The sequence below is a fragment of the Monodelphis domestica genome, chromosome 1, assembly GCF_027887165.1.
Source record: "Monodelphis domestica isolate mMonDom1 chromosome 1, mMonDom1.pri, whole genome shotgun sequence".
Taxonomy (NCBI): Eukaryota; Metazoa; Chordata; class Mammalia; order Didelphimorphia; family Didelphidae; genus Monodelphis; species Monodelphis domestica.
Window position 1 is genome coordinate 664,998,883 of NC_077227.1, and position 18,098 is coordinate 665,016,980.

The window sequence follows — 18,098 nt, forward strand, 5'->3', positions numbered from 1 at the left end:
CTATTGTTGCATTACATTAGAAACTCCAAATATTATCAGGTCTTTAGAAACATCTTTTCTGAAAGAACAGAGCTTTGGTCACTGTTGTGGTCAAAATACTTAAGTAGTATTTACTTCTTTGTCACCTTGTCTATTTTTTTTTCTATTTTTTCAAGTGGTATCAGTTTTTTCTGTAGTTGGACTTGTAGTTGATGTGATCCTCTTCCCCCACCACAACCACCCCCTACTAAAAAAGAAAAAATCCAATTAACACATCAGTATAGTGAAACAGAATAAATACATACAAAGGCCACGTCCACAGATGGAGATCTCTTTTTGCTTTTAGGGTCCATTATGTCTCTTATAGGAGAGAGATAAAGACGCTTCATCTTAGGCACTCTGTAGGCATGGGTCTTTATTTTTTTAAATCAGAGTTTATAAGTTTTTCTAAAGGTATCTTTTTAAAAAAAACAATGTTGTTCTATTACTTACTGTGTTATTGTATTACTAAATGTGTCATGCATTACTTGTTTTCCTGGTTCCATTGACATTACTCTGAGGTGCTTCCTATTTCCCAGGATTCTCCAAAATCATGTCTTTTGTCATTTGATAATATTCCATTACATGTATGTACTATACTTTTTTCAGCCATTTCCTAATGGGTAGAATCCCTCTTTGTTTTTCTTTTTTCCTTTCTTTTTTCCTTTAAATATCCACTTTGGAATCCATAAGTTTGTTTTACTTGTATCTATTCCCTCTGTAATATAATTTTTTCTCTTTACCTGCCTTATTCTTATACTTGATATTTTCTCCATTGAATTTGATATATTTTTACACTAAATTGTGTGTGTGCACCCATGGACATGTGTGTTCAACCCTTCTTTGTCCAGTAGGGTTTTTCTGATGCCTATTTCTCTCATACCTTCCTCAATGTTTTCTTTTTCTTTTACCCCTCTTTCATAAAATTGAGATAATGAATGAATGCATGAATGAATGAAATAGTATAACATACTCCTTTCTTCCACCTTTCTATAATAGGGTATTCCTTTTATATTGCCTCTAATTTCCTGTCTTAAAATTCTTAGAACAGAACTAATCCATTCCCAGGTCTTTTATCTTTCTTATTTTTAGTCCATTGAGACATCAAGGTATTTGTTTCTTTTTCCACAATAGAATGTCAGCCCTTTGTTATCATATAGACCTTCCTATTCGCTTCAATAAATTTGCCTTTCTAGATTTTCTTAAGTTTGCATTTCAAAATTCCTACTTAGCTCTGGGCTTTTCATTAAAAATTCTTGAAAGCTCTCTGTTCTTTTAAAGGTCTACTTTTTCCTCTGTAGAATTATACTTGGCCTAGTAGAGTACATTATTCTTGGTTTTAAGCCTATATATTTTGCCTTTTGGAATATTGTACTCAAAGTTCTTCTCTCATTTGTATTAGAGGTTGCCAGGTCTTGTGTGATCCTAAACTATGGTTCTTTGGTACCCAAACTGGCTTCTTGGAGGTTTTTTTGTTTTGTTTTGTTTTTTTTAGGAAACTAAACTTCTGGCTAGGGCATTCCTGAGACTTTTCTTCTGCAGTTTCTTTCAGGAGATGATTAGTGAATTCTATTTTTACTTTCTTCTCTGGTTCTAATAGATCTGGACAGTTTAAATTTACAGTGTCTATATTTTAAAAGATCACGATTTTCAGGGAGTCTATTATTAAACTCTTCTTGACCTGTTTTCCAGATTGTTTTTTAAAATAGTACATAATTTATGTTTTTTTCTTTTTCTTAAATTTTATTTTATCAATGACATGTAATAACAATTTTCAGCATATGTTTTCTGAAGTTATCAGATCCATTTTGTCTCCCTCCTTTCCTTCCCTTCCCACTCTGGGAGATGGTAAACAATTTGATCTGAGCTATCTGTGCATTATCATGCAAAAAATACTTCCATATTGGCCATTGTTTTAAGAGAATACTCATATAAAACCAAAGACCCCAAATAAAAACATAAGTAAACTCATATGAAAAATAGTACATTTTGATCTGTATTTGACTTCAACAGTTTGTGTGAATTTAATATAAATTGTCCCCACTTTGATCCCTTTGAAAAACCCTTACAGGAGCATAGGAATAATGACTACGTGACTAACCTACCTCTTGGCTACCTGCAGTCCTGACTTAGGGAAGGGGCTGGTGGCCCTGTGCCATGGGTGATGGGTCCTGAAGTCAGGACTCAGGAGCAGACTGAGATTAAAGCCTGGCCAATCAGAGATGCAGGAGTGATGTCATTGGCTTTATAAGATGGATGGAGCAGAGGCTGGGAGCTGGAGCCTGCCAAGTGTGGAAGCAGTTTTTTTAGTTAGGGTGTCCTGGTAATTGATCTCTCTCTCTCTCTCTCTCTCTCTCTCTCTCTCTCTCTCTCTCTCTCTCTCTCTCTCTCTCTGTCTCAGTCTCTGTCTCTGTCTCTCTCTGTCTCCCCTCTCCCTTTTCTCCCTCCCTTTCTCTTTTCCTCCCTCTCTCACCTCTTCTCTCTCTGTCTCTGTCTCTGTCTCACCTCTCTTTCTCACCTCTCTCCCTCTTCTCCCTCCCACTCTGTCTTTTCCTCTCTCTCTCACCTCTTCTCTCTCTCTCTTGCCTCTCTTTCTCCTCTCCCACCTCTCTCTCTCTCTGTCTCTCTCTCCTCTCCCACCTCTCTGTTTTACTAATAAATAATTATAAATTAATATACAGTCTCCAGAGAATTTTATTGTTACAAGTTCTTTCTCTGGAGGTGGAGTGCATCCCTTGTCCTAAATCCTTCAGAATTGTCCTGGATCATTGTGTTGTTGCCAGTAGCTAAGACTTTCACAGTTGATCATACCTTTATATTGATGTTACTGTGTACAACGGTGTTCTAGTTCTGCTTATTATTTTGCTCTGCATCTGTTTGGGTAGGTTTTTCCAGCTTTTTCTGAAATCATCCTGCTAAAATAAGCATTTCTTGTTTCACAATAGTATTCCATCAGCATTATCTATTACAGTTAGTTCAGTCATTCTCCAATTGATGGATATCCTTTCAGTTTCCAATTCTTTGCCACCACAAAAAGAACATCTATAAATATTTTTGTACAAGTGAATCCTTCCTCCTTTTCATGATCTTTTTGGGATATAGACCTCGTAGTGGCATCACTGGATTAAAGGATATCCACAATTTTATAGCCCTTTGGGCATGATTCCAAATTGCCCTCCAAAATGGTTAGATCAATTCACAACTCTACCACCAGCAATGCATTAGTGTCCCAATTTTGCCACATTCCTTCCAACATTTCTCACTTTATTATCATATTGGCCAATCTGATAGGTATGAGATGATACCCCAAGATTGTTTGAATTTGCATTTCTCTAATCAAGAGTGATTTCAAACATTTTAAAATGATTTTTGATAGCTTTGATTTCTTCATTTGAAAACTGCTTTTTTATGCCTTTTGACTATTTGTCTATTGGAGAATGACTTATGTTCTTATACAATTAACTTAGTTCTCTATATTTGAGAAATTAGACCTTTATCAGAGAAATTTGCTATCAAATTTTCTCCCCAATTTGTTGTTTCCCTTCTTATCTTGGTTACATTGGTTTTGTTTGAATGAAACCTTTTTCATTTAATGTAATCATAATTCTTCATTTTATATTTTGTAATGTTCTCTATTTCTTATTTGGTCATAAATTCTTCTCTTCTCCATAGATCTTCCAGGTAAACCATTCTATGTTCCCACTAATTTATTTGTGGCATCACTCTTTATACTTAAACCATATACCCATTTTGACTTTAACTTGGTATAAGGGATGAGATGTTGGTCAATACTAGTTTCTGCCTTACTGTTTTCCAGTTTTCCCAGCAGTTTTTGTCAAATAGTGAGTTCTTATCTCAAAAACTGGGTCTTTGGGTTTATCAGACACTGGACTAATTTCATTTACCCTTGTATATCATGTATCTTCTATTTTTTCAACCCTTGTTTTTGTTGTAATTTTTGTTTTGCGTTTGATCTCTTCTAATTTTTAGGGAGTCCATTCCTTGAGTAAGATTCATTACTTTTAAGTTTTTCATTCTTCTTTCAAAAATTTCCTCCAAAGATTTTATTTCTTTGAGTGAAAAATTAATTTTTCCTTTTAGTCTCTGTTTACAGTAGTTATGGAGTTATTCTCCTCTAGGGTGCATTTTTTGATTTTTAAAATAATTTTTTATAGAGTCTATATCTTCTGCTTGCTCATCAGTTCTTCCTCAGTCCCTGAATTGGGGCTTTGTGTGAAGGCCAGTTTCTATCAACTACTAAGCTTTAGGGTGGTATGGTCATCTCTGCTTGGTCTTTGCCTGATCATCTGGCCTCCTATACTGACCTCCATCTCCCTGGGGTAGGCCCCTCTACTGAATCTTTGAGATTTAGTGAATGGGAACTTCAGTGTCTTCTCTGGCATCTCAGGACAGATGGGCCCAGTATGTCCTGGGATAAATGCTGCTACTACAACCACACGGTTCCTGTTGCTTCTGGTCCCTTCCACACTGAGAGATTCCTACTATCCTGGTACTTCTTCATAGGAGTCCTCCACTCTTGTTTCCAAGTACAGGTGTCAGCAACATATATCTTTGGCCCCAGGACTACCTTTTTATTTGCTTATGTTAGTGGCTCCTCTTTGCCCATGGACTTTTGGCTAATTTTTTGTACATTTCTGGTGTTGAAGAAGTCATTATAATTTCTGATGGATTTTTTAGTCATCATTCGGACTTGGGTAATTCCCGATTTCTCTCTCTCCCCAGAGTAGGTGGAGGATGGGGAGAAGGAGATGATGGAGGAGATGTCTGCCTATTACAAAATTTTAAAAGTCACAGACGAGTTTAAATAACCTTGAGTTGTACCACTGCACTTTACTTGAATAGTTATAAATCAAAGAGCTTGTTTAACTTGAAAACCATAGTTATCTTTCTGGTCTCACCCATAGGTACAGACAGACTGAATGGTAGGATATTGCTCAAAGGCAGTCTAGTAAATTCAGAGCTCCATCCTTTTTCAGGGGACTGATAAATTGAAGCCAGTTTTCTTTGGGCTATTATTCTTACAATCAAGATTTCTTCACTTTTTTTGTTGTGATGGACTTCTTCTGAGAACCAGGTCATTAATAATAAATAAAGTTTATTATTACAAATAATACAAATAAAATATTACAGATAAATTATTTGTATTACAAGTTATACAAACAACAATATTGCAAATAAACAAAATAAAATTCATAGGTTTCAGTGGAAACTAGTTATATTGAAATGCAATTGTCAAAATATTTTTTTTGAAGTTCTCAGATCCCCTCAAATCTATCCCATTTATTTATATATATAAATCTATCCCATTTATAATATTTATCCCATATTAAGGACCCCAGTTTTAAATGACTGCTGTTAGTTAGAATTCCCTCACTTCTCTATAAATTAATTCCATTTATACCTTTGATTTCTGAGCATGGCTATCTTATATCTTCCTATAGTTTTGGCATTTGCCCCAATGGGGATAGTTGATGTGATTTTGGTAAAATATGTTGATATCTGGGGTTTATGTTTTAGGTTATAATGAGGATGTAAATGTATGTATACATGCAAATCACATATGTATTTTTAATTTTTTTTTTTAGGTGAAGAATATAGGAAACTACTTCAAACAACACCTTTTACAATCCAGACACAGAGGAGCATTTGAATTAGCTTACACTGGCTTTGTGAAGCTAACTCAAGTCCTATCCAGGTAAAAACAAAACAAATGTTCCTTGTGTATACATTTTATAGAACTAACATATGAGCCATTTAAATGAAGAGTTTATAGTTCTATGTTCTAGTGTCTGCAAGAATGCACTTTAATTGGCTAGAACACTTCCAGAAGAAATTATTTTCTTAAGTCTTATTGTAAGGCCTGCTACAGATGTTTGAGTGAAATGTCCAAACTTTGCAGTGCTGTCCTTGAAAGTGTATTTGAAGTCAACATGAAGATTCTGCTAAAAATAGCTCCCAAATTACTATTTTTTTTTCAGTGAATGAACTGAATGTTTGGTCTGTTTAAAAATTACTTGGTATTTGGAATAAAGCATTGCTCTGTGTGTGTGTGAGAGAGAGAGTGTGCGTGTGTGTCTATTATAGGCAGAGAAACACTTAGCAATTGAGTAAGTTTACCTTCAGGAGTTTATTCTCTAGGAATCTTTAAATGAGCAGTAAGTAGGTTGAATAATATTTTTTTTTCCTCTGACTGGAAAAATACTTAGGTAGGCCTAATATATCTTGTTAAAAAGGTACATGTTTTTGACATTCTATTTAATGACTTTTTTTTATTCATATAGCACCTTTCCTACAAAGCTGGTGGAGGAAACCTTAAATTACTTAATGACTAAGTGTTCACTGGCAAGTGTTTTCCAAATAAAAGGTAGTATTTTCCAGGAAAACATTTCCATTGCCTGGAAACCTTTTGAAATGAAGCAGATTTTTGCCAGTATTGTGGCCTTAGCAAACATTTTATTTTGGGCTATTAAGACATCTACCCTATGAACATTTTCTAAACATTTTTCACACTCCTGTTAAAAACATTTGCAAAATATATTAGCTGTTATGGTAGCACAGAATGTTTTCTAAATAGTAATTTATTAAACAAAACACACTTGCCATTAAATGGCTGATTCTCAAAGATATTTTGACTCTTTTTTTTTCAATAAAGCTGACTTACTTTCCATTATCACACACCTGTAATGATGCCTCACTGTAGAGGCAGCTGGGTGGTACCCTGGCTAGAATACTGACCCTGAGTTTAAATCCTGCCTCAGGCATTTACTATGTGACCTTGGGCAAATCATTTCACCTCTGCCTGCCTCAGTTTCCCCAGTCATAAAATGGGGATGGCGATAGCACCTACTTCCTAGGATTGTTATAGGGATCAAAGGAGATAATTCTTGTGAAATGTTCAGCCCAGTGCCTGGTAAATAGCAGGTTCTTAATGGGTGCTTTCTTCTGTCTGGGAAATGAGGTCAATCTGTGTCCCTCTCCTATATGCATCAGGCATAAGAACATCCATCTCCAAGGATTGTGATAGGTGGCAGAGATACAAAGAAGTGTAAAACATGAACTTAGCTGGGGATTTAGAACTGAATAGATGGGAAACAAGAGCAAATGATATAGAACAATTTATTATTACAAGCTAAATTATATGGTTGGGGCAGCAAAGTGGCACAAGGTAGGAGACTTATCTTTGTGACTTCAAATCTGACCTCAGGCTCCAGCTGTATGACCCTTTTTGTCTCAGTTTCCCCATCTGTAAAGTGAGCTATGGAAGGAAATGTAAAAGCTCTCCAGTATCTCTGCCAAGAAAACCCCACCAGGGATCACCAAGAGTCAGACGTGACTGAAAACGACTGAACGACACAACAAATTATGCGGTAGCCACTCTGTGTACCACAAGAGTTAGGGGCGGAGGACAGTAATGAGGGCTGTTGTGGTCAGAGGTGGCTTCCTGGAAGAAGTGGACATTTGACTGTTCCTTGAAAGATGGCCAGCCTTTAAGGAGGCGGAGAGAGGAAAGGAGGGCGTTCCATGAGAGAGTAACGCCAAAAGCAAGATTAAGGGAGGTAGAATTTATTAAAGCATGTTCTCGAAAGTGTGAAGAAGTTTGTTTGACTATAGTGATGTTTTAGGGAGTAACGGTGAAGAAGGCATGAAACCAGACCTGAATTTAGATTCCATAGAATAGGGAACGGGGAAACATGGAAGGGTTTTGAACAGGGGAATAAAGGATAAAAATAATAATTATCCTTCTTTCTCTCTCTTTTTCCCCTTCACTAATGTAATGCATTTATAAATATCCAATACTTCATAAATAGAAATTTAATTAACTCATTCATTAGACATGGGAGAGGTTACAGTCAAGGGCAGCAGCTTTGATACTTTTTGATCATTTCAGCAACAATGGAAAGGAAAAGATTGAGTAGAAAACATTATTCTTATGCCACTTACAGTCTAAAAAACAAAATGAACGTGGGACAAGCACTATTCTTTCAGTGAAAAAAAAAAGGACTTTTTAACCAGTGGATTTGATAATGAAGGAAAGAGATGTATGAAGTCTTCAATTTTCAGATCTGTCCGACTGCAAAAATGTTTGCACATTAACAGAGAAGTTGGAAGGGGGATTAATTTAGTTTGGGGCATATTTAGTTAGTGATGATGGCTGTGCATTCAAGTGGAAATGTATAGTCCCCATGTGGACATAAGAATTTGGAGATATAGATGGGAGAGTCATAAGCATCGAGGTTAGAGTCAAATCCAAGGAAATATGGCTTATCTTAAGGAGAGAGCATAGTGGCATGGGTTTAGGGCTGGATGGGGATCTTAGTGGTGTCTTCTAGCTCTCTCATTTAAAAGATAAGGAAACTGAAACCCAGAAAGAGTAGGATAATAAGACCCGCACTGAGCCTTGGGCTTTTGTTGCACAGTGGACGTGAGAGAGTCTTGGATGGACAGAGGTATGGTTGAGGGGAGAGAATGTGGCCCCATTTTCCTAGACCTCCCCTTAGAGGGGCCACTCAGAAGTCCTGGTCTGCTCCTTGACTGTTTTTGACTAATATGTTATTAGGTCTCGGCTGCTATGTCTGCACTAAGTGGGTCATGATTTCCTTGGAGATACTTCAAACCTGCTGACCAGAATGTTTAGCAGAGAACATCTTTTCAGTGTGTGTGGCTTTCTTTTGTTTAGTTTTCATTTTTAAAAGAAAATTGGTTGCTATTGGTTTTCCCTTTGATAGCCTTTTACAAGCCTCCTAAGCTATGAGAAAATTGTTTACGTATAGAACTTTAAAAAAAAAGAAGTTTGCATCAAGAAATCTTAAGAGATCATGAAAATCCACTGAAATTGAGGCCAGTTGTTGGCCTTTACTTGAACTACAGCTGTGTTAAAGAGGAAACACTTAAAGAGATTAATGAGTAAATCACTGAAGAGTTAAACATGAACAGCATTTGTTTGAATTGGTTTTTAATAGGATTATTCAGAATGCCTTCAAATATAAACTGTCTTCACAATTAAACAATCAGCAAAGAACAAATAGAAATAGGAGGCATATTTTTAATTGTATTTTGAAAACCATACATGAAAAAAGCAAAGTTTTGACTTCATAAAAAAAAGGATATTGAAGAATCTATTTTTTAAATATTGAATGCTTTCTTATTAGAAAGGAAACAGTTCATATTTTCATTCTTAAAGGATGAAAAAAATCAAAATGAAAATGCTTAGACTTGACCATGGGTAGGCATTTAATTAGGATTCTGCAGTGCCAGTATTAGCCAATTACAGTGCCTTTTACTAGATTTTCTTCAACTCAACAGACATTTTTATTGTTCCTTATATATACTGGACACTTTTTAGAAGGCAATGTAATCATAGATTCACATATAAATTTCATCATGCAGTTTATATATCTGCTTGTCTGTTTCCAACTTCCTTAGGTTCTTGGTGACTTTCTCCTTTTTCATCATGATGATCATTATTTTTTTTTCCCCATGAAGTGATCCAGCATGGCATAGTAGATAGAGAACTGTCCTTGAAACTACCAAGAAATGCACTGAAGTCTCATCTCTGGCTAAATTGGATGTGACCCAGTGCAAGTCACTTCCCCTCCAGGAGTCTGTATATATTACTAAGTCTACAAATTTCAGCAGAGTACCCTCTACCCAAAAAAACCACAGGTCTAACTAGCCCTGTCTCCATTCTTTCCTCCATGAAAACATTCAGAAACATTTTCCCACTCTCTAAAGTGGAGCCTATGATTTGTATCTGAAGGGGAAGCTAACTTTGTTTTGTTTTGGTTTTTTCCAGCCTTCCTACCCCTTCTTCCCTCTCCCCCATCCTCTCTACTTGGAGGTCTTCAGACTTGGTGCTGCTTGTCTCTGGAATGTGCCACTCCCTTACCTCTACCTCTTTGTTCCCCTGACTTCTTCCATGCTCACCTTTTTTATAAGGTCTTTGTTGGTCCCCCAGCTGCTAATTCCTTTCCCTTTCAGATTACCTATTTCTACTCTGCATATATTTTCTGTGTACTTGGTTATTTACATGTTGTCTCACTCCCTGGAATGTTACAAGGACAAAGGCTGATTTTTACCTTTGCATTGTATCTGAAATATGATTAAATCCTTAATAAATGCATGTTGACTGACTGAAAGATTGAAAAGCCCAAAGAACTTGAAACAGCAGAATAACTTTTAGCACAGCACCAAGTTTGAAGTGGGAGTAGGAATAGATAAGCCAATAGATATTCACTCCTCATTATTGATGTATCAGAGTAATGTATGATTTATACTTTCATATGGAACCCAGTCTATCTTCCTGAGGTTTACTGAAATGTAATGTAACCAGTCAGGAAGCCAGCAGATATTTTTTCAAAGTCAAGACAGCCATTTTTGTAGCATCAACTAGAAAAAAATTAACTATTGGAGTAGAGCAAATTTTCCATCATGGAAAACCAAGACTGACTGATTGAATCTTGGAGACCCCAGATTACAGTATTGTAGTTTGACAAAAGAAATGCCAGAATCTGAATTAATTAGTCAATAGCTCCTGCCATTTAAATCTAGCATGAAGAATTCACCAGTTGAACTTCAACTTTTGCAAATTGAAATAGATCAATGCTGAAATCACTTTTTCTCCACCTTACTAAGAAAGAAAAGACTACATCTCTGAAGAACATGAAGTTTGATAAGAAAAAAGCATGAAGCATTATATTTGTACTGAAAAATCAAGTTCAAAATGACCATCCATTCTAAAAGAAAGGCAACTACATCTTTCTCAAACCTTTATTCTTATTTCTTTTTGCTAAAAACATGTCCATATAAGAGGTGTTTTAGTTTGCAGTGCATTTAGCATTTTGTACATTTTATTTTTAAAAATCCATTTTATGTTTCAGTATTTAATTGGAATTGAAAGGACTGAGGGAAACTTAAGAGGCAATTAGGTGGTGCAATGAATAGCATGCTGGACCTGGAAATCAGTAAGACTCTTCCTGAGTTCAAATCTAGCCTTAGACAATTGTTATCTGTGAGACCCTGGGCAAATTACCTAATCCTGTTTTCCTCAGTTTCCTTATCCATAAAATGAGCTGGAGATGGAAATGGCAAATCACTTCAGTATTTTTGCCAAGAAAATCCCAAATAGAGTTATGAAGAATCTGACACGACTGAAAATTACTGCCTATAATGTAAAATCATTTGGACAAACATACTAGAACTTAAATGCTTTGACATATGTAAATTACAATCTTTTTCTTGTGTGCATGTTCCTATCTAGTGACTTGTCTGTATCAGTCTGCAGTCTTCTTAGTTTATACCTTCTTTAGTTTGCCCCAATAGTTGGAGACAATATTATGCCCTTTTATGTACTATTATGTACCAATTTTCTGGAAACAAGATAATTTCTTTTAAAAAATGATGATATCTTTATCTTTCTGTTTAAAGACTTAGAAATCTTGTTCTCAGTGAAAAATCTGGGACCTATCTTTATTGGCACAGACCAAGAATTGCTTATGCTAATTTCCCTCCTTGATCTAAAAGTATATTTTTATTAAATACTTTACAAAATCCAACTGGGGAAAAAATCCAGTTGGGAACTAAATATATGTGCCACTCATGTCTCTTTCTACTCCCTATTTAATCCATGGTATCTAGTGATTCTTCCCAAGATTCCCTTTGGACTCCAAATTGATAATTTAATTTAATTTTGTCACTGCTATTATTGCTTCTGCCTCAAGCTAAGACTCCTAAGTAGTCCCCTGTTTTTTTGTCTGTAGCTAACCTTAACAGATTTGGGGGGGGGGGCGGAGGTTGGGGCAGGGTGGTATAAGTGGAGATTGAGATTGTCTTTACTGATAAGCACCGTTTACAGTGGGTTTCAGTTGGGTAAATAATTTCTAAGGCTTAAATTTTTTCCCTCACTTCAGTATTTATGTTTCCTTTTTTAAAAAAATGCACATGCATGCACACACCCTACACATCTGTCAGTGTTTAGTGTAATTTGAAATAATAAACGTAAAACTTGAAATAATAAACATATTACTTGACCAAAGAATGAATGAATGAATGAAGCCCAAAAGAATGAAAAAGAAGTTATTTTAGAAAACAGATGGAGATTGGAAAATGTCTTTAAGTTAGGAGAAATAAACACACTGGTGGGGTTTGAGGAAATGAAGGAAAATTTTTTCAATTAACTCAAGTAATATACCTAATCAGGAGTCAGCAGAAACTGGCTCTCAGCTATCCCACTCTGGGGTGATGAATCTTTGCTTGAAGATGGTGGAAAGCCACTTTATGGATGGTACACTTGATTGATTGGCACAAAATGGACTTTAACGACCAATTAGTTGAGTGTACAGCACATGTAATTTGATTTCACTCTGTGGGTTTTATGCTTATCTTAGAACCCATACCCACTAGAAGGGAGATTGCTTCTGTGGATAGAAGTCGACCTAACCTGTTTATAGAATGGTAATTTGCTTCAGGGATCTGCTCCTGACTGAAACCAGGGGCCCCAGGACCAGTTGCCAGAGCTGAGGTTACACTTGTTAGTTGGCCTGCACTTCTCAGTCTATTACTTTCAGTAGAGATTTCAAAGCACCAACTCTGCACTCAAAATTTTCCATTCCTCCTCCCTTTACCTCCTTACATGTCCTTTCATCAATCTTGAGGCAAAAGGAAGCCACTGGAGCTTAGTCAACATAGGAGTGACATGATCAGACCTGACTTCTCATCCTTGGTTTTCTTAAATAGCCAGATGACTCTTTAGACGGTAGATAAATAATCTAGTTGCTAGGCCTGTAATTGAAGCCTTTTCAGACATATTGTTCTATTGGAGTAGCCTTCAAGAATGTAGGATCACCTCCACACAACCACACGGTAGCCTACTAGGTCGATGATGGACTTTTTAATCACAATGTACCATGTATTTTAAATGGCTATTTTCAATACCTTGTCTTTCCCTAACTTGATTTGTGATAATCAGGCATTTCACTTAATCTCATTTTGCCCCAATTTCCTTCTCTGAAAAAGGACAGTATTGTACTAGATAATCTCTTAGGCCTCTTCTAGCTCTGAAAATTCTATTTGGGGTTTTTGTGCATTTTCTCTTTTGCAAAAGGAGAGGTTTGTACTAGGTAATTTCTAGGGCCCATTCTAGCTCTGAATATTCTATTTGGGATTTTTGTGCCTCAATTTCCTCCTTTGAAAAGGGAGAGGTTTGTACTAGGTGATTTCTAAGGCCCCTTCTACATCTAAAAATTCTGTTGGTAGTATCTGCGCTTTCTAATTTCTGATTGGGAAAGTTTGGGGCTTTTTGGATATAAAAGGTTAGGGGAAGTTAGAACTTTATTTATTTTTAGTCAAAGTTATTCAGTGCTGCTAAACTGTCCTCCTCTGAGTATTTTGTGGATTAATGTCTTTTAGTAAGTACCTAGTTTATGAAGACCCTTCAGTCCCTTAAAGGAAAACCATACTTGGGGGATGGACCCAAAGGATAACTATATGTATGTTTTATATTGGACTCAGGTAGGAAAATCAAACAAAAGAGAAACCCAGACTGAGCTGTCTGCATTTCCACAGAGGGACAATAGCTGGCAAAAAAAGCAGTGAGGTAGGAATTCCCCTTGGCCGTTATCAGTAATTATATAGAGCTGGCATGAGAAGCTAGTGGCTGTGCCTCTGGGAGAATCTTTTCCCTTTCCTTGCTAAACCTTGAGTTGTGCTAGCTGTGACAGGGAACCAAAACAAACACTGAGGGTTTGTTGCCTTTTTCTTAGGGAGTATTTGAGGTTTCCATTTCTGTTGCTCAGTTCCTTTGTTCTCACAGAAACACGATCAGACCCACTGGGTTTTTCCTCATACAGTGATCTCTTCTAGCTGGAGCAGGGGTTCTTAACCTTTTATGTGTGTCCTGAACCCCCTGTTGGGCGACAGTCTGGGGAAACCCATGGACCCCTTCTTGGAATCATGTTTCAAAATGCTTAAAATGAAATGCATAGGCTTGCAAAGAAGGTCAGTTATATTGAAATACAGATATCAAGCAGTATCTATTTTTAAAAAGTCCCTGGGTTAGGCTGGTTTGTGAGGCACGGCATGATGGACCAAGATGAAATATAAATGGGGTGTTCAGACACTGGAGCACGTTTCAGGTTATTCTTTCTAATGCTATGGTAACACAGATAATGCTTATATGGACAATCTCTTTAAAGTCCAATCTACTGTCCATGTCTTGAAGGGAGGAAATGCCAATATCATGGAATGCCAGCCAGGGTGATCTACAGTGGAAAATGTATATGCCTTAAGGATGCTAAGGTAGCTGTGAAAGCCTGGCAGGAGCCTTGAAATGCTGGCCAACAGGACTCTGGCAATACCGTTATTGGGTTAGCACTCCAGCCATTGCGACGGAACTGGACCTAGGAGGCTAAGATAGAGACAAGGTGAAACAGGGTTGCAGGCTGACCCAACTAGAAACTCCCCTAAAGGTCAACATGATACGGAAGAAAGGGGGGTGAGTGGCACGCTCCTTAGTATTGTGGTACGCTAAGAAGAGGAGATACAGTGGAGACAGTCAGCAATGTTAATATCCATCCTGCTGGCAATGCATCAGGTGGCCCAAGGAACAGCCAACAACCACCACCGTCACTATCTCCTCCTCTCAGCCCAAGGTAGAAATAGCCTAGGACGCTGTACCCAGAAATAGCAGCAGCACCACCCCCCATCTTTGCTTTTAGCAGCTGTTATCCAAGAAAGCAATATACTGATAGAGACCCATCTGGAAACCACCTCTCCAGGTGCTGCAATCTCACATCTTCTCAGCAGTCCCAGCTATTAAAGATCCAAAGAAGAAATTTTTCACCCCCAAAGAAAGTCCCTATACTGTCAACTGGTTGAACAAAAGAAATGGATATGATTTAACTAATGAAGAAAAAAACCCTCTAAAAACTCTCATTATTATCTGCTTTGATTCTGCATCCTATGTACCACCAGGCATTTCTATCTGCTCTGAAACTAAACCCTTGTTATATGTAGAGAGCAGACTATCTTTTCTATTTGTATCCACAGTATTTAGCATAGTTCTTTGCACATAGTGAGTACTTAAATACTTTTTGTTTTATTCATTCAGTTAGCTGATAGACTTACTACTAACTAAAGGAAATAAACTATTGGTGTATGGGAAAGGGATTGAAACATGACTAAATTCATTATGCGTTAATATTCTACGTCATAACAAAATTGGAAACAATCGCACAGGTGATAAGTTGGAGTTTCATAGTGCTTTTTGTCTACAGTATCCTTAGTTTCAAATAACACAATAATTTGTTGTTGACCTGTTGGTCAAAAAATGAAGAACTTCATACATAAACTATATTTAACAAAATAAGAGAGACATTATTAAAATCTTAAGCAGGAAAAATTGAAGGTTCTAAATTTGTTGAAAATTTTACCTATAGAAATTATGTTGTCATTGTTTAGTCATTTTTAGGCATGTCTGACTCTTTGTGACTCAATTTGAGGTTTTCTTGGCAAAGATACTGGAGGGTTTGCAATTTCCTTCTCCAGCTCATTTTATAGATAAGAAAACTGAGGCAAATGGGGTCAAGTGACTTGCCCAGGGTAACACAGCTAGTAAGTGTCAGACCAGATTTTAACTCAGGACCCCCTGATTCCTGGACTGGCACTCTATCCACTGTGCCACCCAGCTACCTTAATATTAAATAACAAAATAAGTGATAAAAAGAGCAGCAATATCTCAAAGAATTTTGAAAAAGTGATGGAGATACTTGGATTGGAATTCTCAAGGACCTTTTCTCTCCTTTCAGTTTTATAACATGAGTTAAACTAGAAGATCAATTATATACCCAAAGAGTAATTCCCCAAAGCTAGTATTTGTAATAACCATCAAAAGAAAATGCATTTTTCTATAGTATTTGACAAAGTATAAAAATGTTTCAGGGCCAGCCCATAGCATGGTGTGAAATAGTTGTTGCTATGGTAAGAATCATAGGATGAAAAGAAGACCTCTTAGGGACCTCGTAAGGCCCTCTGTCTAAAGTGTCTCAAGAGAACTAGAGAAGGTTGGTGGAAAGGCAATAGAAAATTACAGCAATATCTAATTTGTATACAGAGTAGAAACTTGTGTGCCATATCTCCTAATTAAAAGTAATATACAGAAAGGAATCTGGAAAAACAATAGGATATTGGAAATTCTAGGTTCTGTTCATCTTCCATTGAAAAAAAAAATTAAAAAAGGTTAAGCCAAAATAGCACAGAGAACAAAATAATTCAGCATCAGCAACAATTTTTCTAGTTAGTACATGACACCGACTTAGTAATATTTAGAAGAGGTGACATCAGATATGACATTTTTGACTGAGAGAGCTTAAACCCATTATGGGTTTGCCTAGCCTTGAATTCATTATCGTCTCTCTTAAATAGAATGAAGTATGACTTCTAAGGTAGAGGAAGTATCAACCCAAAACATCTTATTAATCACTTAATGTCCAGGGATGACATATAATTTGACTCCACCAAAAACAAATTAAGTTCCTTCATCATGTGGAATTTTTCACCAATGATATGGTGTCTTTTGGATTCAATTTGTGTAAAGTTCTGAACGTATGCCAAGGAAAGATAGAGTCTGAAGACGCTGAACTTGAATCTCTTAGTCCAATTGAAACAATAGATGTTGAAAATACATACAAATACAGAACTCCTCCAGGCAAGACAAATCAAGCATAAAGATGTCAAAGAGAATGCCACGACTGAATACTTAAGAGATTTACTGGCATCCTGAAATCAGAGCTGCATAGGAAGAACACATTTAAAGCAACTAACATGTATACCATAAAATACTATATATTAATATTATTACACAGTCCCAACCTTAATGTATATTTTCAGTACTATAAAAGGAACCATAATATCTTTTAAAAAACAGTCACTTGATCCTATCATTCCCACCAGCTGGCTCCTATATCTCCTTCCTTTATGATTAAACTTGAAAAAGCTATCTATACTCAGTGCTTTCTCTTCCTCTCTTCTCACTCTCTTTTAAACTTCCTATATTCTGGTTTCCAACCTCACCATTCATTTAAAAATATTCTCCCAAAAGTTATCAGTGATTTCTTTTTATTTTTATTGGTGTTTACCATATCCATCCCCCCCCCAAAACCCCAATACCATTCCATAGGACTAATGGGTTTTTTTGAGAGGGGAAAGTATTTAGGAATATATTTAGGAAATCTGAGGACGTGTGCCATGTATAACACCTGTGGACCTCTCACTTCCCTGAAGGGGTAGATTAGGGGTGTTGGTTGAATAGCAAACTGAGAAAGTAACCTCACAAAAAACCTATACAGTATTATCCCAGACCCCAGTACTTTCATAGGCTATTAACCTCTGCTCTGACTTAATTTCTTTCCTTCTCTAATCTCCTCGATCCATTATTTAGCCCTTTCAACTCTACAGTGTTCTCTACTCCCAAATCCCTGTCCTAAATTAGCTTATCACAACTTATTCACTGCCAGACCTCATTCCTAAATTATATCTTCTTCTTTCCTTCCCTTTCACATGCTGCTGAATATAAGTGGGAGAACTGTGCTGACTGCTTCTATTATAAATTCACATGATCCAACTTCAGTGGGGCCCTCACTACAACAAAGCAATGCATTCATTCATCCCTTTTGGATTATCTTATACCACACAAAAACTTTCCCAAACCTTCTCTTCTTTGGTCAAGCCTCCCACACTTTCCCCCAGCCCCATCTCTCAGCTGAGCACCTCATCTGTACTTTAAGGAGAAAACTGAGGTCATTTGATGGGAGCTTCCTTTTATCCCTTCCTCTTCATCTCAAAACCTCTTAATATCTCCAGCTCTCTCCTCCTTTTCCTGAGTCCATGACAATGAAGCGGCCCTTTTCCTGTCCAAGGCCAAATCTTTTTAGCTAGATAATTGTGGTTTTGTTAAGTTGTTTCATTTGTGTCTGATTCTTTGTGACCCGATTTTGGGTTTTATTGGCAAAGATACTGGAGTGATTTGCTTTTTCCTTCTCCAAATCTTTTTATACCTGAGGAGACTG

At 36.8% G+C, this 18,098-nt stretch overlaps 1 protein-coding gene across 3 annotated transcripts in view; it reads left to right on the forward strand.

Annotated features, from left to right (window-relative positions):
• Positions 1-18,098, forward strand: part of THADA (THADA armadillo repeat containing) — a 449,835-nt gene that overhangs the window by 77,038 nt on the left and 354,699 nt on the right. For all 3 annotated transcript variants that reach the window (XM_056822946.1, XM_056823050.1, XM_056823006.1), the window contains one exon: positions 5,625-5,734. In XM_056822946.1, coding sequence (XP_056678924.1) covers positions 5,625-5,734 — 110 coding nt within the window. The remainder of the gene's footprint in view (positions 1-5,624; positions 5,735-18,098) is intronic.